The following is a 20374-nucleotide window of genomic DNA, read 5'->3' on the forward strand; positions in this document are numbered from 1 at the left end:
GGCTTAGCCCATATTGTTAGGCTACTTTGGCATAGGATGGTTAAGACAGTCCCCTAAAATTAGTACAGGGAGATTAAGGGTTCTACCCACTAGGACAATCTCCAAATGAAACATTTCTTTACACGACTTCATATTGAAGGTGCTGCATTCGAACCCTGTCCCTCCAGAGGACAAGAAAGTCGCTCATGATTGATGCAGCCGCTCCGTAATTATCCAAAATGGCACTGTCCAGTACTAACTAGGTCTAGAACTCTCTACTCCAGAGGCCCATAAAAGCGAGGTGACAGGACAACACGGTACCAGTAAAGGACGGAGCCCAGCAAGTCTCTAGGGTCCCCAAAAGGAGGCGTCGCACGCTCCGCCTTTTCCGGTTCTCACGTCTCATCCACGCCCCCTTTCTGGCCCGGCGCAGCCGGAGCGCACGCGCACTTCCACTTCCGGGCGCCTCTCCTCGCGCCCCACAATGCACTGCGGCGCCGTCCTGTCGCAAAGGCCACATCCGGGCGGCGAATGAGCGAGTCGCTTTCCGTGCGCTGCGGCGGCGGCTGGGTCTTCCTGCTCCCGCCGCGCTGCCGGACGCCCCGACGGTAGCCATCTGCGTCGCAGTCGGCTCGGCGCCCCGGCCTCCGCAATGCCCCCCAAGAAACAGGCTCAGGCCGGGGGCAGCAAGAAGGCGGAGCAGAAGAAGAAGGAGAAGATCATCGAGGTGTGTACCCTCCCCCTCCGCACGGGGCTAGGGCTGGCCGGGCTGCGGAGCGCCGCTCCCGGGGCCACGTGTCGGCGCCCGGCCGGGTGGGCCCCAGCTCTGGTGGCGCTCGCCGCCCCTCGTCGCTGTAGTGAGGCCGCTGCGCCCCCGCGCTCGCCGCGTCTCCACCCACGCGCCCGCCGCGCCCACTCGGCCGCCCAGTGACCCCCGGCCCGGCCTCTCTGTTCACGGGTTTCAGCGGTTCCTAGGGCTGTGCCTGAAGAAGCAAGCTGAGCGCCGTTCTGGAAGGCCTCCTGACAGACCTAGTGCCTTTCTTTTTCTTTATCAGGCAATGAGACGTAGCACTGTTCGTTCTCAAGAGCAAGCAGACTATTACTTATTTTTTCATTTGTTGTGTTGTGTGGTCCATCTGGAAACTTTCAGGTCAAGAACAGAGGCTTCCCGAAAAGCGTAACCCGGCGGTCTTATTGCTTCTTTCATACATATAGTCTGGATTAAACATGTAGACTCTGTCACGGTGCCTGTGTTAAATTGGATGCTCCCACTTTACCTACACACACAGAGGAGCTTCTTTTAGTGCATTGAATTTGTAGGCATTCAGTAAGTGAAACAAGGTATTGATGTTCTTAAATGTTCCTCAGGTTTACCACGATGTATACGTGAGTTTCCTTAACATGGGTAACCAAATTTCACATTCGGTAAAGATGTTTCTAACATACATAACCTAACATAATCCTTCTCATATTTAAAAGTAAATGGTACCTCGTAGTAGGGTGTAGTTGGAAGAAGCTATGACTATTTTACAGCATAACATGTCTGAATAAAAGGTAGCCCTTAGTAGGTTCTTTCTTATTAAAATGCCAAAACAAATGTTTTAGTGTTTCGAAATGAGATGCTTATGATCATTTTATCAACATCTGATTATTACAGCCTTGAAAGATACAGTGAGAGTCCCCTGGGTTCCCTTACAGAATTCTAATGAGGACTTTTGTCAGATCGTGTATGGTTAAAGCTAGCTGATTTAATTTAAATAAGATTAATGTGAAGACATCTGATAATTTGTTGCAGTTCTGGTGTGTGCCGGGACACGGAGTGGCCAGGGCACACAGAGAAACTCTTGTCTCAGAGAAAAGAAAAAAGAGTGAAATAATTGTCTCCTTTACATCTGAAGAAAAAAATAATCTCCATTTGGGAGGCTTAAATCTCTGGGAATAATAATCTGGTAGCAATTCAGTGTTGTGCCAAAAAAGGACATTCAGAAGTACCATTTTGCTTACAAACTACTGAGATTAAATAAACATAGCAGGCCACATTCAAAAATAAATGATACCAAACAACATAGAATACATTTCAGGCAGCCTGGACGTAAGACTAAAGGTTTTTGTTTGTTTCATTACTTTAGTTGCCTGACAGTGATGGTGAAAGTCTCTCAGGCAGAGGCAGGCAGGTCTGCAAAGTTACAGACTCCGGGGCTGCTCAGAGAAACCCTGTCTCAAAAACAACTGCAAAGTTAAAGTTATTTATAATAGTCCATTAACCCTAAAAATCATGCATATATTTTGCCTTCCTTTATTTTCAACAAGATTTTGTTGGTCTTCTGGGTGTTGTACCCAACCGTCGCATTCCAGGAGTGCATTCATTCTACCACTGCTCTGTATGGTTTTAGTCAAGAAGGGTTTGTTTAACAGTTGGTATATTTTTGGTTTTGAAGGAAGGAGAATTCATCTTTAGCTTTCGCTAGTGGAGACCTCTCCGAAGATGCATGGATTAGTGCTGGGTATGGTGGTACACACATTTAATCGTAGCACTGGAGGGGCACAGGCTTGAGTTCTAGGCCAGCCTGGTCTGCAATACAAGTTCCTGGACAGCCAGGTCTCTGTCACACAGAAACCATATTGCAACAAAACAAAAAAGATACATGCATTTAAAGAAAAAAAAAACTGATTAAAATTGTCCTAATACATTGCAGTAATAGAATTAAGCCTAGTATGGTTTAGTTTACAATTTCTCTAAAACCCTAGCATGTCTTGACAACTTTTGGAGCTATGCAGTGAGTTCACATCGTGGTTTCTTAGTTGGATCTCATGTAAAACAGCCCTCTACTGATTTTTATAACAAAAGAAAATTATTGTGTGTGTTTCCTCTTCTTTTAAGCTGTCTAGGATACCATGGATTCACTATGAATTCATATTTTTTTCTTGAAACGAATGTATCGCATAGTGTTGTAAAGTTTTATTCTCTATTCATATATTGTTCCCAAACAATATATAACATGTGTTTACTTAAAGCCAGAATAATACTTGTGAGATCAGCTTTGAGCAGCAGAAATTCTGATCATAATTAGGCAGAGCCCAATCCCAGCAGTGCAAAACCCTGTCTTAAAAAACAAAAATAAGTATAATTCTTAACTTGGGTTGGAGACATGTTTGGATTTAGGGCAAGCAGATAAGAAAATGTGTCCGTCCCCGGGGACATGCAGCACTGACAATAGTAATCTCGACTGAAGTGATAGGGCCTAGGCTTGTTAGAGAACAGAGAATCTGTCAGTTGCTGGTAAATTTCTAAATTAATCACTTGCAAAGTATCGACAACAAAGTATATTATTAGGTTGTATATCTAGAGACAGAATCACTGAGTTGTTATGGTCAGCTTCTGCCTTCCCTAGGGTCCCAAATAAAAAACCCACTTACCTTAGAACACAGCGTTGGCTTTTTCCTGCTTCTTTAACACCTTTAAGGAGCGGAAGCTGGCCTGTAAAGGGAGTTAGAGAAGAGGTCGGAGTTCACGCTAGGATTGTGTGGAGACTCAGGAAGCAGTCCTTACGACCTCTTTTCTGAACTTTCCATTCACCTTCTGAATTCATCCCGAATATCCACTAAAATATACTCCTTTTCCCTGTAACTTTTGAAACCTTATACATTTAATTATTTTGTGACTACAGATTGACTGAAACCTCCCTTTTCTGCCTAATACTTTCCCACTCCTAAATTTGCACAAGTTTTAGGTAGAGGTTTTTCCCAAGCCCAGGAAAGGCTTTGCTGATAAATCGGGTTGTAAACCATCCTACTTTTAAGATGTACTAGCATTATTTAAGAATGTTCTGTTTAGAAGACTTTGTAACTCAAGGTATAACTTAGATAGAATGCTTGCCTACCATACATGAAGCCCCATGTTACTCTCTGGGACCACAGGAATTGGGTGAGTATGATAATGTTTCTGTAATTCTAGCACTCTGGAGATAGAAGCAAGGAAATCAAAAGTCCAAGGTCATCTTCAGCTACATAGTCAGTTTAAGGCCAGCTTAGGCTTCTTGGGGGGAGGGGTGCTTTTGGTAAACCATTCTCAGACCTGCTCTAAAAAAACAGGTTTGGGTGGTGGAAAGCTTAGGTCAGATATGCTCAAAAAGGTTATTTTTAGTTGACAGGTATTCTGCTAGACAGTTTCTCAGTATTGTGACAAGGGAAAAGCTGTGACTAAAGGATGCATAGCTACTTTATTTGTCTCCAGTAAGTATTAGTACCTTTTATGCAGCTGAGATAACAGGCGCAAAGGTTAATAAATTGTCCAGGGTTACTGAACTAGCAAGCAGGAAGCCAGGATCTAAACCCAGCAAGTAAGGCCCTAAGTCTTTGTTCTCAGCCACTTTCCGTAGTGCCTCACTGTTGTAAATCTTTTAGTTCAGAAAGTTGAGGTTGGAAAGTTTCTGTGCTTACAATTGAGATAAACTAGTTGATTACATGCTTTAGCAGTGAGAATAAACTTCAACACTTGTTGCGTTTCTGTTTGTTTTCCCTTCTCAGATCTGGAGTGATATACCACTCCTAGAAACTACCATTGGAAATACTTTACTCTCACACTGCCAGGCCCCTGTGTGTGTGCCGCACCCCCTCCCCATTTTCTTGTTTAAGTCTTTCTGTGTCTACTTTACTATTCGGTCTTGTTTAGTCATTAGTCACAGTTTACTGCTTCTCAGTATTGCATATAGGGTAAAGCATTTACAGATGCTGATATACTTTGGTTGTCTTGTTTCACCTCGAGCCTCCTTTTTCACTCCTGGTGGCCCATTACTGTACAAAAAAAATGTAGAGCATTTTAACCTTCCCATCTGACACATGAACCTTGACCATTTTACCTAGGAATTGGCTAGAATATTAAGCTTTTGTACAAACAGAATGCCATTCATAGAAAGCTTGATAGAGACAATTTCAGTTTGTAAATATGTTTTCTTTTTCCATCTTCCTAAGCTTCAGAATATGCATGTGTAATTTGTAATACCATGCTGGGTTACTAAAACATGAGGCAGGCCTGGCAGCGGTGGTGCATGCCTTTAATCCCAGCATTTGGGAGGCAGAGGCAATCATCTCTTAAGTTCAGTACCAGCCTGGTCTACAGACTGAGTTTAAGGACAGAGATACATAGAGTAGGGGGCGGGGAGGGGTGGGGGACTGCGCTAAGGCTGACATTTAGGTAAGTAAAGCAAAGTTAAGTAAATGATAATGAATGAAGCAGTATTTACCCATGAGAAGTAACGCTTTAGAATCAAAACAGTAAGAAGCTTCTTACTGTTAAAAACATTGGAAGACATTATTGCGCTTAAGATGCTATAAAGATTATGTTGTGTTACATGATTGATAGTTCTTTTGATAGTTTTTATTTCAGACTAAATGCTTTTCAGAGGATCTCAAGTTTCTTTCATTCAAAATACTTTTTTTGCCTCCTGTGAAACCATTTCTAAGCAAAAGAATGAGAAGGAGCAATACAAAGTTCATCTTTAGATTGGGAGCTGTCTGGAGCTGTCTGTAATGTAGAGCTGCATGTTAAGGTGGGCAGCTCACAGCTGAGTCGGTAACTGATTTAGAGCAGCAGCCAGGACTGAGTGCTCTCTGTAGAATCCAGGAAACAATGCTAGGAGACACTACACAGTGCAGAAAGTGAGAGACTGAAAACTTGATTAAAGATGATAGAATGGGGCTGAAGAGATGGCTCAGTGGTTAAGAGCACTGACTGCTCTTCCAAAGGTCCTGAGTTCAATTCCCAGCAACCACATGGCAGTTCACAACCATTGGTAATAGGATCTGATGCATATTCTGGTGTATCTGAAGACAGCTATAGTGTACTCATACATAAATAACAATGTTAGAATGGCTAATAGTTAATACCCACTCCCACTCTGTAAGACAACCCTACCACAACAAACAGGTGTATCTACTCAATAGAAGGATAAAGAGGTATTCTCAAACACTAGGCACAGCGGCTATGGGGAAAATGGTAAAATATGAGACTGAAACCGGGTGTCATTGCATGTGCTTATTGTAATCCAAACACTGTGACAAGAGAAATATGTCAAGGCTATTCTGGGGTACATAGTAAGAACCTGCCCTCCACCTCATCTCACCCCACCCCCAAAAAAACAAACCAAAGTGGGCCTGGGAGTGTCCACAAAAGAGTCTGCAGTAATGAAAAGGTAGCCATCCACTGCCTGTTCTCTTCCCTGCTCTGCTATCAGGCTTATTAATCCCCTGACCATATCCTTCAGAAAAATGAGCTAAAGAAGTGAAATCTATTCCAGACAGCAGTGTCAACATTCATGTGGGGCAGATCTCAGTGTGTTGGTTTCTTTGGGTTGCTGTAACAAATTACCCAAAACTTACAAGGCAATTTATTTTCTCACCATTCTGGAAGATGGACATTTGAAATCTAAGTGTCAACACAGCCATGTTTCCATTCTGAAGGCCACAGGGGAAGAAGGCCCTTGGCTTCTTCCTAGTTTCTGATGTCATCTAGCAAATTTTGGTATTCTGTAACTCGTGTCTGCATTACTCCTCTGCTGTTTTTATGTCGCCTTTTTTCTAATATGATCTTATTTGACCATTATATCCACAAAGACTTGTTTAGCAAATAAAGTCATTCTTAAAGTTTGGTAGATATAAGTTTTCAAGGGATACCATTCAACTCATTACAGCCCCTAAAACAATGTGCATACATTCTTACCTATCTGGAATCCCTCCTAAGAGCTTTTGTTTAGCCTACTTACTAAATATGAGGTAGAGAGCCAGGGATCACCATAAGTGCTGTTCACAAAAATGAGAATTTCTAATAAAGCTTCCAATGAACCAGTAAAGTACTGCTCTCCAGTTAAATTTGTTTTATTGTCTTAGAAACTAGTCCATAAGTTTGTGTGGCCATTTTTGTACAGTTTTGCTAAATAAGTTCAGCAGTATTCATCTTTCAGCATGAGCTTAAAACGTGCATCCTGAGGCCAATTGGGTTTTGAAAATGTATATACCCCCTATGCTCAAGATTGTAAGGTAGCTTGTAATTGAAGACTAAGAATCTAGGATTTGGTGTTCAGCTCAGTGGTAGAGGGATTACACCATATACACATTCCCCTCAGTTACTACGAACACTGCAAAAGAAAACATTGAGAATACTCTTCACATGGCGTTTTCCTCAACTTGTTTTGACTATGGAACAAAACTGATAATCTGATACACTGAATGAAAAGAACATAGTAAGGTTTGATGGTCACGGGTTGAGGTTGACATCTAATTGTAAAGAGTCCTAGTTAATACTTTGAGTAACAAAATTGTTCACAGTCCTTGTGCTGGCTGTTTTTTTTATATCATCTTGATACAGGCCAGAGTTATTTTGATAGACCACAATTGAGAAAGTATATGCAAGCGGCAAAGAAGAGCGAGTCTTTCAATGTCCTTATGTAGGTCTCCCACAGAACGAGTGGCCCATATTAAATAAAGGTGTCTACCACAATGCCTGGATCTGGAACTTGTTTTGTCCTGGGCTGACCTTAAACTCAGAGATCTCCTTGCCTTAGTCTCCTGGGATTAAAGGTGTGTACTGCCTTGCCTGGACCAAGATTTTCATAGCCACTATGCCTCAAGATCTGTATCACAGACGAACCCTCCAATTCTGGATTGTAGTTCATTCCACATATAGTCAAGTTGACAGCCACATGTTAGCTCGTAACCATCTCTTAACTCCAGGTCCAGGGCTTCCAATACCCATGTCTGGCCTCCGTAGGCACTGCACCACATGTGGCACAAGACTTTCTACCAACAAAAAGTAATTTTTATACATCATTGGAAAGACAGTAATAATAATTTACTAAGATTTGTCTATGTTGTTTCTCATTTAGGACAAAACTTTTGGACTAAAGAATAAGAAAGGAGCAAAGCAACAGAAATTTATTAAGGCTGTCACTCATCAAGTGAAATTTGGTCAGCAGAATCCGCGTCAGGTAATAGTTTAAATTGTATGTTCTGTTGGAAATATAATAGACCATTTATCACAGATTAAGTACTTTTGAAGTAATATTCTGCTCTAAGCCTTACATCTTAATCTTATATAGCAGTGCCTCTTGGACAGTTCTCCAATTTATATTTTGATGTAGCTCATTTTTTCTAATAATCGTTACATACTATATTGCAGTACATGTGTTTTATTTCATTTTTGAGAAGTAATCTTTTTGTTTCTAGCTTTTTAACACTAGACTATTTCCACAAGAAGTATCCTTGTATGTAATGTTTTTAAATATGCTTTTATTACCCTTGTCTAAATTATCTACAGACTTGTCTTTTTAAATCAAGTGAACTTACAATGTGTTTTATTTTTGTAATTTTGTGCATGGGGTGCACCACAAAGTCTATAGGTCAGAGGACAACTTCCTCAAGAGTTGGTTCTCTTTCCACTGTGCAGAATCCAATAACTAAACTGAGTTCTTTGGGGTTGACAGGAAATACCTTTATTCACTGAGCCATCTCTCTGTAGATGAATAGTTTACACTTTCATTTCCTATGTACTAGATGCTAAGGCTTAGTGTTTCCCTGGATAGTAAGTTTAAAGTAGCATTCGTTGTTTTCCTCACTGGTAGAATGGGTCTTCTCGAGTGCTTGTTACTTATCTGAGTCTACTCATCTGTGACTTGTCTATCTGGATTATCCAGCTACCCAGAACTACAAATTTGTTAACATTGCAGGTGACTTGCTTCATTTCTGTTTTGCTATAAAATATTTTTCAGTCTGAAGTTACAGATTGGTTCGGCATCATTTCACCACTGAGCTGGAATATGTCTACTGACTGGGGACTTTTCTGGACTCTCTCTGTTCTTATTTACTGTCCCTGCCATTATCACACGGATTTTATTACAGGGACTGACCTAGAAGTATATGTTGTTGGGTACAACAGTAGTGTTCTTTTAGAATATGTATCTATGAGAATATATCTATGAGATTACGAATTCCTATCTAAAATCCATTTCTCCTCATCTGTCTCCAAATCAGTCTCTTTCCTTGCATCACAGTTCTTAGAGCCAAAAACCAATGTTCTCTCAAAGTTTTAACTTCACCTTGTTTAGTAAGAAGGTCTTCAGACTAAAACAATTAAGGTATAAAAGTGTTTCTTTTTTAAATAAAGGGTATGTTGTTGCTGGTGTAATTAGATCTAATAATATAGTCGTGTTTGTACTGAACAAGTAGTTTTTTAAAACTGCTGTTCCCTAAGCAATACAGGCCGATGAGTTGCACAGCCTGAGTTTTATTGTATTAGATACTGTAAGTAATGCTCACATGAATTAGTTAACCTGCCATGGAGTCGTATAGAATCATTGCCCACAGGTACCAGAGGATGACTGTATGCTAAGCCTTGGAGACAGCTAGATTTGTGTTGAATCGTATCTTGTTCCATGATTTTAAATTGTTGACTGATAGTTTTATTGTACAGTGGAAGGGCAATTCTCTCTTGTAGGATTCCTCTGCTTTTCTAGAGAATACGTGTTCAAATCCTGAACCACTGAGCCATCTCTCTAGCCTCTTCCCAGTTGATTTCTAACTATAAGTTCTTCGAGTGTTTTTTGTTTTTGTTTTTTCTAGAAGGTACATATGAGATGAGCCTAATCAGCAAAGGCTACTTTGATTTAGTGGAAAGGGGAGTAGTTTGTTGTTGAAAGGCTTCCCCTGTGTAGTTGAGGTCAGAGCTTGGGATGACCTAAATTGTAGCATTTGCTTATTCTTCTCCCAGGTGTGTCCTGTTTTTACCCTGTCTGGGAACATTTCTTCTTCTTCCTGCTGCTGTCTGTCTTGAGTCTCTGACAGACCATGTTCTCCTCTCAGACTAGATAGACCCCGTCGAGTTGCAGTGGAGTCAGTATCCTGTCCATTGCAGCTGCCTTTGAATAGCTCCACCCAGATGCTCTGTAAGCATTTCATGCTGGTATGTCCAAATCTGAGCTCATCTCCACCTTCTGCCCTGAAACCTGTTCCTCCTGTATTCCCAGTCTTTTTAGCAGCACTTTGCATATGCTAATCCCAGGCTTCTCTTTCTGCTAAGTTCTGCTCCTAAAACGCTCTTCTCTTCTTTACTGACACCTGTCTTAAACAGTAGTGCTTTCCTACCTATAATTGCAGGAGGCTCAATGCTTTTCTTCTTGGATGAAGTGTATCCTCTTCAAAGTCGCCGCTCTGTCTTTACAAACTGAAACCTAATCTGGTTACTTACACACAACCCCTAAGTTAAGAGTTTTATCACCCTCTGGTAAAGTCTAAACTTGTCATTGATGTTCTCATATCTTGGTGTTCTCTGGTTCTTTCTACATTCCTTCTTTGTCCATCATAAGAACTCCTCTATAAAGTTATCAGCAATATCTAATTTTCTACGTATGTAGACATTCTTTGTTTTCAGGGTACTATGTATATTAATTGTATATCTGTCTTCCCGTATTATTCTGAACTTCCTTAAATAAGCATCATAGGGGCTGTGTTATAATTGTTTAGATGAATACAAATGCATTAATTGTACTACGTATGTAATTATATTAGGTATGTAAAGCATGTTACCTAGAACTATAACGTTTTTCAACGAGGGCACTGTAGTTTGGTGGTTGCTAACCAGTATTGTTTCACTGTACTTGTCAGGATATTTTCATTGATGTCAAAATGCACACATATTTCTGGAGTGTAGGCTTCTTTCTCTGGAAAAAGTAACTTCAGTTGAGAACTGTTTGCTAATGGCAGGGTTAAGTGTTTAATAAATGCTAATAGTTTAACCACAATACCTAATGTTCAAGCACTTTACATAAAGAATATACACATAAATGTGCAGATGTTTTTATGTTAGTAATTGCTGTATAGTGAAAACAGTTTGCAATCAGGTTTACATTTTTAACTTGGATATAGGTAGCACAGAGTGAAGCTGAAAAGAAGCTGAAGAAAGATGACAAGAAGAAAGAGCTACAGGAACTGAATGAGTTGTTCAAACCTGTAGTCGCTGCACAAAAAATAAGTAAAGGTAAAATTTAAATACCAGAAGTGCTATTTTTATTCCATATAATGGTGTTGCAGATTTGATCTGAGAGGAGCTGGAGTGATGGCTCTTGCTCTTAGGACCTGGTCTCAGTTTCCAGTGCCTCATGGTCTTTCATAACTCCAGCTCCAGAGGATCCAACACCCTGCCTACCTGAGTCACCAAGTGCACATAGTACACACGTGTGCATGCAGGCAAGCATTCACACACAGAAAACAATACATCTTTTTCTTTTTTGAGGTTTTTATTTGATTTGTGTCTAGTGTGGTGATGTCTTTTTTAGTCCCAGCACTCAGGAGTAGAGGCAGGCAGATCTGTGTGAATTCAAAGCAGCAAGACCTTAATCTTGGGAAAATGAAAACATTTCTTTTTTTTTTTTAATTCTTGTATTTTGATGAGGAGGGGTAGCTGTGGAAGCCAAGACAAAGCTGTAGTTTTGTAAATTATAAGTCATACACATATTTGTGGCAGTGTTCTGCCACTGTGTTTTTCTCTGCCTCCTGTCTCCCTGACTCCACAACCAAGAGACTCTAGAATAACCTATGTATTTGGTTTTCCACCTCAGCCATTTATCTTGGTACGAATAAGAGAAAAACAAATAGATATAAATTGCTATGTAAAGAACTTCAAAGAAATCTCTCACCAAATACCTTTAAGTTATATTTTCTAGAACATTAGTAACTAGAAAATAATAAACTAGGTAAAAGTAATTATAGCCCAGATACAAGCTATGCCTTATCATGGAGCAGCCTCTAAGAAAGATGGTGGGGTGAGGAAGAGTAACAACCACTACCCTGCAGCGGGAGGGGTCCTGAGCATGGGTTACCTGCCTGTAATATGATGGCACTTCCCATTTGATACAGGTGCAGATCCCAAATCAGTGGTGTGTGCATTCTTCAAACAGGGACAGTGCACTAAAGGAGATAAGTGTAAGTTCTCTCATGACCTCACTCTGGAGAGAAAATGTGAAAAACGAAGTGTTTACATTGATGCAAGAGATGAAGAACTTGAAAAAGGTATTTCTTCTTAACTATCCCTTAATTTTAAAAATAAGTCTTTTTTTGTTACTTACTAAGCTATATAGTAACATATTCATGTTGTGGTAAATGATCTGTGGATACCAGTTTGCCACAGAGCCAGATCACACGTCCCAACTGCTTGTCTGCCACACGGTCTGCTAGCAGCTCTCCCAGCTGTCTTTCTGCCAACTGAGAACTTTGCTCACATTCCCCACAACCGAGTAAAATCATGACTCAGTAATCAATAATTTATCAATCAGATTTATATGTTGAGTTCTCATCCACAATACATCCACACAAAAAGCTTACAACCAGTTGTCAAAGATATAAACTGCCCACCTAGATAAGACAAATTGACCTATTGAAACCCTTAAAAATATCCATATCTACCTATCACCAGTTAAGACTACCTGGATCTAGAACTAACTCCTCCGGCTCCATCTTGATTCTCCTTCTTCCCTTTTTCCCACCTTACAAAAACTCCCTTCCGTGTTACCATCTTACTTGTCTAAGCTGTCCTGGGAGCTTGGAGTGATAACTTGGTAATACTGTGTATGCCCATCTTTGCTGCTTCGGAGATAATTGTTCCATTATGAATACTACAGTGGAGTGTTCTGTCTGTTCAGAGGCCTGTGTTGTTGGAGGCGGTAAACCTGCTTGTTCTGTCTTTATTTAGATACAATGGATAATTGGGATGAGAAAAAGCTGGAAGAAGTAGTAAACAAGAAGCACGGTGAGGCGGAAAAGAAAAAACCAAAAACTCAAATAGTATGTCCTTTTCTTGAATTGAGTTGCTGTGGTATTTATTATTAGGGAGAATTAAGTGGCAAGGTATTGATTAATGTTTTGTACTAGATTACTACTGAAGATGAAAAAATCGAATTTCACTAATATAAGCTACAATGTACCCCAATTTAGTTTTGGAGTCTTAATTAGATTTTGTAACATAGGCGGTCTAAAAACTGAATGATTAAAGTCTTCTGATGTAATTTTTTAGAGTGACTCTACTTCTTCAACTATGGGTGAGCAGAGCTGGCCATGGTAGCATATACCTGCAATCCCAATATAAATTGTCTCAAAGAAGCAGGAGGAATACTATATACTTTCATAAAAATGTTCTTGGATGTGATAGAAGTAGGCCTATTCAGCCAGCTCACTTAATGAACTGTTTTCTTTTAATACTGTGGAAATTTTAAATTACTATCTCAATATTTTACGTACGAATTGAAAAATGTGGGCTTAGGTAGGTAGTGTCTAATGTTCTGGGAAATCTGCCTTTAAGAAAACTCAGATTATTCCTCAGCTTCTGTACTCAATGTTCATATATCTGTGTCCTGAGCACCTGTCTGGTGAGGCCTCTGCTTCTCTGGAGCACTAAGTTTTCGTTCATAAACACTCCTTGGATTTTTGTTGTTTTGTTTTCTTGTTTGTTTTTTGGGAGGGGATACTGGTGTGTGCGTGTGTGTGTGTGTGTGTGTGTGTTTAACTTGTAAAGGTTAAACATGCTGAGTAGCATAGTTGCACTTTGACCACATTTGTGTTTAAAGGATCACTATTTTTGTATTGTTCCTTTTGAGCCTTGTATCCTTATGTACAGAGTTGTGTGTTTAGTCAAGTAATTCCTTTAGGGTTTATGTCATAATTGCATAGGATTTTTCTTCGATTTGGCTTAGGTTTTCTTTTTGCTTATCATGCTAGAGGTTAGACCTTGGGCTAGATTTATTTTTAAAAGTTAAGTTTTTGGGTTATATTTACAAAGACTAACTGTAAATTATTATATCCAGAGTAAAGGCTTGGGGATTTTACTGTTGTCCTTTGTGGTTTGATTTTGATTATGTGTAGTGTGTGTGTGGTATGTGTACATGAGCTCATGCATGTGTCTCTAGAAACCAGAGGCCAAGTCAGATCTTCTGGGCAGTTTTAGGCAGTTGTAAGCCTATTGACATTAACCACTGAGCCATCTCTCAAGCCCCTGATTTGTTTTTATTTTTTTGTTGTTGTTGTCTGGTTGGGGTTGTTGTTTTGTAGTTTTGTGGTTTTGTTTTGTTCTGGCATGGGGTCTCACACTGTAGCCCATGCTGGCCTTGAACTCTTCCACAGTACTTTTTACTCAGTTTCCTGTGAGCTAGAATTACAAGGATGTGAGCCACCAGGCCTGGCTTTGTATTGGAAGCATTTTCAAACATTTTTGTGTGTAGGTTTACTTTGTACATAAATGGCTAGCCTTGGGGTGTGAGTATTGTTGCCTATTCCATGCGCTTAAGTGAGATAGGCTTACACTGCAGTACCACTTCTAAATAATATTGTCTCTGTAGGTGTGCAGACATTTCCTTGAAGCTATTGAAAATAACAAGTATGGCTGGTTTTGGGTGTGTCCTGGAGGTGGGGACAATTGCATGTACCGCCATGCACTTCCTCCTGGGTTCGTGCTGAAGAAAGACAAAAAGAAAGAAGAGAAAGAGGACGAAATCTCACTAGAAGATCTAATTGAGAGAGAGGTAGCAAACATCTTTTTTTAAATTACTTTTGTAAATTCTAATATTTACCACTTGGGGGCAATAGCATGTTATAAAAGGGAAAATAATATGCCCTTTTCCTAAAGTTACTGTACTTAAATTACTCTCAAGCATCTGCAGAGTGACTTTTTACCTTATGTTGACTAGACTTTGAGGTTCTTTCCTTGGTATTCTTTTTTCTTTGTGACATGCTATGTGTGAGAAAGAGAACCCTTTCTGGGTTTTTTTGCTCTATGCAGTTGGAGAAGTCTGACGAAAGAGCTTATGCAGCTACTCTTCTGGTTCTGAGTTAGAGACATTGAGGGGAACTATCTGGGAGTACTAGCTTTAGCACCGTTAGCTTTGGTGTACGCATAAGTGACTAATAATGAAGTGTACCCACTCCTACAATGGCCCTGTTGTTTGTATGTCACATAGGATCAAATAGTAAGAATGGACATTAGAGTCAGATATGATCTAAAAGAACGCAGACGGAACATGAGTGTACTGGGGTGATTTTTTAATCTGTTACTTTTACTGACAGTATCTCATAACAAACTCTTTTGCTCAAGAAATTTACCTCAGTGGTTTTTTTTTTTTTTTTTTTTTTTTTTTTTTTTTTTTTGGATATATTAACATTTCAAATGTTAGCCCCTTTCCCAGTTGCCCCTCCATAACCCCCATCCCACCCCCTTCCCTCTACTTCTGTGAAGGTGCCCCCCCTCCCTACCTCCTCCTACCTGCCTCTCCGCCCTTAAATTCCCCTACACCGGGGCATCCTCTGTGTGTCTGGGTACTTGTTTATCTCCGTGCATGAAAGGATAAAGCACCACAATTTCTTTTCTACTGTTTTAAGGTGTTCATAGGGACAGAATTACCTACGTTAAAAGAAAAATGCCGTTAAACAGTTTTAAGTGACTTTAAATCTCTTACCTTTGCAGCGTTCTGCCCTAGGTCCAAATGTTACCAAAATCACTCTAGAATCTTTTCTCGCCTGGAAGAAAAGGAAAAGACAAGAAAAGATTGATAAACTTGAACAGGATATGGAGAGGCGCAAAGCTGACTTCAAAGCAGGGAAAGCACTGGTGGTATGTCCACATTTTCACTGGCAGTCTGTCTGTCCTTCCTTACAGTACCGTACCGTCTTTCTTTGGTCTGTGTAGTATGTCTAATGTGAATGCTAGCATTTCCCCTGAGATATTATTGTGCCTTCGTAGATCAGTGGTCGTGAGGTGTTTGAGTTTCGTCCTGAGCTTGTCAACGATGATGACGAGGAAGCAGACGATACCCGTTATATTCAGGGAACAGGAGGTGATGAGGTAAGAGGAAGTTTTGACCCCACGTGTTTATCCTAATGGGGTGGGTAAAAAGAACAAAAATGTGGTTAAAACAGCATACCAGCTCTGGGCCAGAGTCTAGGGTTCGAGTCATATTTCCATCAATAAAATAATTTCTAACCCAGGCTGCTCTCAGTGAATTGAGTTCAGTGATGTTTATTTATAGGGTTGCTTTGTGGGGGAGGGGGTATATTCTCTATATTTACATTTCAAATGTTAGCCCCTCTTCCCTACCCCCACTCCCATCCCTCCTCCGGTTGCTTTCTTTATAGAACTTAGGATAGTGCATGGCACATAAGTTTAGTGCTATGTGCAGTAGATTTTTTTTTTTAATCTTTTTAAAATAATCTTTTTGTTTATTTAAAATTTTGTTCTGCAAAAACAGTCATATATTTTTTTTAAAAAATTTAAGGGGGAGAAAAATGAGTGATCATTTGTTTTTAGATGGTATTAATAATTTGTTTCCTAAGAAAATGTGTTAAGGGTAAGAGTGAACTGAGGAAAGTTGTTTGTAGTAACTGTTTTCTGTGTATTTTTAAAGGCTGATGATTCTCTGGGTGTAAATGACATAGATTTAAGCCTGTACGTCCCAAGAGATGTGGAAGAGACTGGCATCACTGTGGCCAGTCGTGAAAGATTCAGCACATATGCGGCAGATAAAGATGGTAAGTGTGCTTCATCCTTCAGAGTTCTAAAGAACTAGGAAGCTGTTTACAGGGAACTAAGCCAGCCTGAGAAAAATTCATGTTTTCAGGTTCCAGACTGGAAATAGTAAACATTTGGCCAAATATGGAAGGTAGTGGAAGCTACAGAAAAGATATCTTAGTGGATACTGAAACCATTGACTAACCTTCTTAGAAGGAGGCCAGAAACAAGTTTAGAGATGTAGCCTTTGAGTGTTCCTCTAGGATTCTGTATGACCATTTACAGACAAAAACAAGGTGAAAGTCACCTGCACTAGTATCAGAATAAATGCGCTCCCGTCAGGGTGCATAGAAACAATCTAGAACAGGATTATAGGACAGACAAAAAAGGTGCTTACAAAACACTGCGAGCACTTCAGTGAAAAGTTAAAGACATGAGTGTCAAAAATAACGTTACAAGTAATTTATTAGCTGCAGTTAGGCGAAGGTCACTGGACTAAGGTGCCTGTTTTCCCACCGCAGTGTAGTGATGGGGAGCAGGAAGGGCGTGAGCACAGGCCACATGTCTGAAGCAGTGTGCTCACAGGGACGGCTTTTTACAGTGTGTGGGTTAAAGAAGATGGGGGTTGGTAGAGGACCAAAAAAAAAATGACAGGAGAGAAAGGCGTCAAGACATGACGTGTGAGTAATGCTTTACTGTGAGAATGGGGGAATGTTTTCCAGGGACTAAAGGGACATGAAGATTTGGAGTTTGTATCTGATTGTCCCTGGAGTAAGGGTTTGGATGCTAGATGAAGGCTGTGTGTCATGAAAGAAAAGCACAAAGGAGCACTGATTAAGGCAAAGGCTGGACTAGAAAAGACTAATAGACCTGAATTTGTCACGAAAGCATGCAAGCTGTGACTCCCAGGCTCTGCCATTGACAGCAGTGCAGATGCTGATTCGCTCTCTATAGGGGATTTGGTGAGACAGTAGACGTGCATGTGCTGATCCCCAAAACCTGTAATCAGAAGTATTTAAATTAACTAAGATTTAAGCAAAGCCACTAAAAGTTGAAGAGATGGCATCTTTGATATGCCAAAAGCTGGAACCACTGGGGTCTTCCATGCATGTGTAGTGCCAGAGACCAGGTCCCAGTCCTCGTTCTCAGAGTATCACAATTAGTGTGCTCTGTTTGCTAAACTGAAAGCCAAGTAACTGGTAAAGCCTGCAGCTGTCATGTTGTGCATGGTTAGTCTACAAAATGTGTGTGGGCATGGACTATTTGAGAACCAAGTTACTAAATCATGTGAAAATTTACCTTGCCCTCAAGTGTCTGTAGAAACAGGATGTCATAGTGGACACAGATAATTGGAACAAGCTCAGAAAAGAACGACCTGCCTTTGCTGCTTGAATTTTAGGGAACAAAGTTCAGTTGCTGATGTAGTAACGGCTTTTATTTCTAGACCTTACTGATCTCAGGTTGGGGGGGGGTTGTTTTTTTAGAGAACAAATTAAGTGAAGCTTCTGGAGGTCTGGCTGAAAATGGCGAAAGAAGTGATTTGGGTGAGGACAGTGGAGGGGGCAGACAGGAACATGGGTCCGTCGATGCTGTTCCTGTTGATGAAAACCTGTTCACTGGCGAAGATCTGGATGAACTAGAAGAAGAATTAAACACACTTGATTTAGAAGAATGACAACGAGGAAGAAAATTAGGTCAGCTCAATATGATCACATGAACTGAGATTGACTAGTTAATTGTTTGCCACCCAGAATCAGCAGGATGTTTATTTCCCCGTGAAGATTCTGGAGGGACTCTGTCCTCCACAAAAGGAATACTATCCCTGCGTCTCCTCTTCTGACTTTGACTACATCTCATAGTAAGTTCAGAGTAGATGGTGATAAATTAAAAATGGTCATTACAGATGATTGTTGTTGTAACTGTCCACTCATGTAGGAAGTGTAACTGCTTTTCCAGCTTTTGGTTTTCATTGGGCATGTGTAATTTCCTGGAACAACAAATTCACACTTAAAATACTTGCGTTCGATGCAGTTTTTAGTGAGTGGATTCCTTTCCTTTGTATTTATGTTTTAGAGACTGCCTGAAAGGTGAGCACTGTACTGGATAAGGGAGACTGCATATGCAGGCTCGGTATTGGACACGGACACTGAGCATGGGACTTGTTCAATCCCACAGGGTTAAAGCTGTTTGAAGTTCTCCCCTTTTTTTGCCAATAAAGTTGTAAATAAAAACCATCATACATCCAAATCCAACTATGGGCCTTTTTTTTTTTTTTTTTTTTTTTTTTTTTTTTTTTTTTTTTTTTTTAATTTTCTATGAATTGTTTCTTAACATTCCTAGTTTGGTATTTTAAATAATGTTTATATTGGTTATAGGCACAAAAGGCAAAATTGTAGTGGATTTTCCTCATATGTGTTATAGAACCATAAAGTACTGGCAGTATTAGCAATTGTTATTTTTTATTTTCTAAAAGACTAAGTACTGTTGCTTTAATTCCAAATTGCTATATCACCAAACTAGTTAAATGCCTCCCACATTTAATTCGTCTTTGGAATCAACATTACATAAAGTTTGACTGTTTATAAGAAGGTAAATAAATCCACCAGAAAACTTAGAGCTCAGGGTCTTGGCTGAGGGCTTGATATCCCTTAAAAATTGAGAGTAGTAGCGTATTGTAAATAGACATTAGGTTAGCACTAGATAACTTTTAATTGTTGTGGTTTTGTGGGTTGGTTATAATGTTTAGTTTTTGTTTTTTTAAGTATCCAAGGATTGCTGGTTCACGAATTTAATTCCAGCACTTGAGAGGCAGGGGCAGGTGGATTAATCTCAGAATTTAAGGACAGCCGGGGATACATAGGAAAAAAACTGTCTTGGAGAGGAGGGAAATAAAAGTATCTAAGGAAATAGAATTAAAATATCAGTCTTCTTTTCTTTCCTGCCTCAGAGAGAGATGTGTTAAGTTTCTGGGTTTTAGCCTGGCTGTGGTGCACACCTTTAATCCCAGCACTCACTTGGGAGGCAGAGGTGTGAGTTTTAGGCCTGGTTTACAGAGGGAGCCTCAGAATAGCCAGGGCTACATGGAGGAGGGACCCTCTCTCCGGGAAGGGGGGAAACTCTGGGTTTTAGTTTTTATTTTCTGTAAGTTTAGTACTGATTGTTGGACTACGCTGGATGTAGCTCACTGTAGGAATGCTTTGTTAGCATGTATAGAAAGACCCAAGTTCTAAAATTTTGTTCTTTAAAAAAGTGTTTCCTATGAACGATTTTAAAATCTAAAACTAAGAAAAAGAAAGCTTGTATATCTTGTTAATGGATAACCTTGCCATTTATAAACATTTGATTTTCAGCTTATTATAATTAATATTTTTAGATATAGACTATCATGAGCCAAATTCATTTCCCATCTACTTTATTTATAAAAATACTAAGTTTTATACTTTTTATCTACAAATTATTTCTTCGATACTTTTGTGAAAAGGTTTAAGATTAGTTGTTTAATGATTAAATATTTTCAAAATAGTCTAAAGAACCTGAATCTTTATTGTTGGCAGTAGTTACTCCACATCTATGTGGTTAATGTGAAATTGAGTGTGCTTTCTCACACTATCTACGTTTTAAATAGTTTTATTCCCAAGTTATCTTACATAATTCCTACTGTATTCTAGTGTCAGTATGTAACTTAATTTATCTTAAGAGACCTGGAGTTTAGAAAATGAGAGATATGAATATAAGCTTTCTCTAAGAGAGGAAATGTAACTTCCACTTACTTCCATGTGCTTGGTTAGATGAACTCTGCGCCTCAGATTGGGTTTTATCAGACACACTGTTATCTCATGGGTATTAGACTGAACATGA

General features: G+C 39.8%; 1 protein-coding gene across 1 annotated transcript; it reads left to right on the top strand.

Annotated features, from left to right (window-relative positions):
* The first annotated feature begins 491 nt into the window (after positions 1-491).
* ZC3H15 (zinc finger CCCH-type containing 15) lies at positions 492-18768 on the top strand. The gene is made up of 10 exons (XM_080927228.1): positions 492-706; positions 7860-7961; positions 10894-11005; positions 11884-12036; positions 12716-12807; positions 14355-14537; positions 15476-15622; positions 15752-15853; positions 16413-16536; positions 18001-18768. The coding sequence occupies exons 1-10, from the start codon at positions 632-634 to the stop codon at positions 18189-18191; spliced, it is 1281 nt and encodes a 426-aa protein (XP_080783354.1). The 5' UTR covers positions 492-631; the 3' UTR covers positions 18192-18768.
* The last annotated feature ends 1606 nt before the right edge of the window (positions 18769-20374 follow it).

This window comes from Micromys minutus, assembly GCF_963924665.1.
Source record: "Micromys minutus genome assembly, chromosome: 13".
Classification (NCBI taxonomy): Eukaryota; Metazoa; Chordata; class Mammalia; order Rodentia; family Muridae; genus Micromys; species Micromys minutus.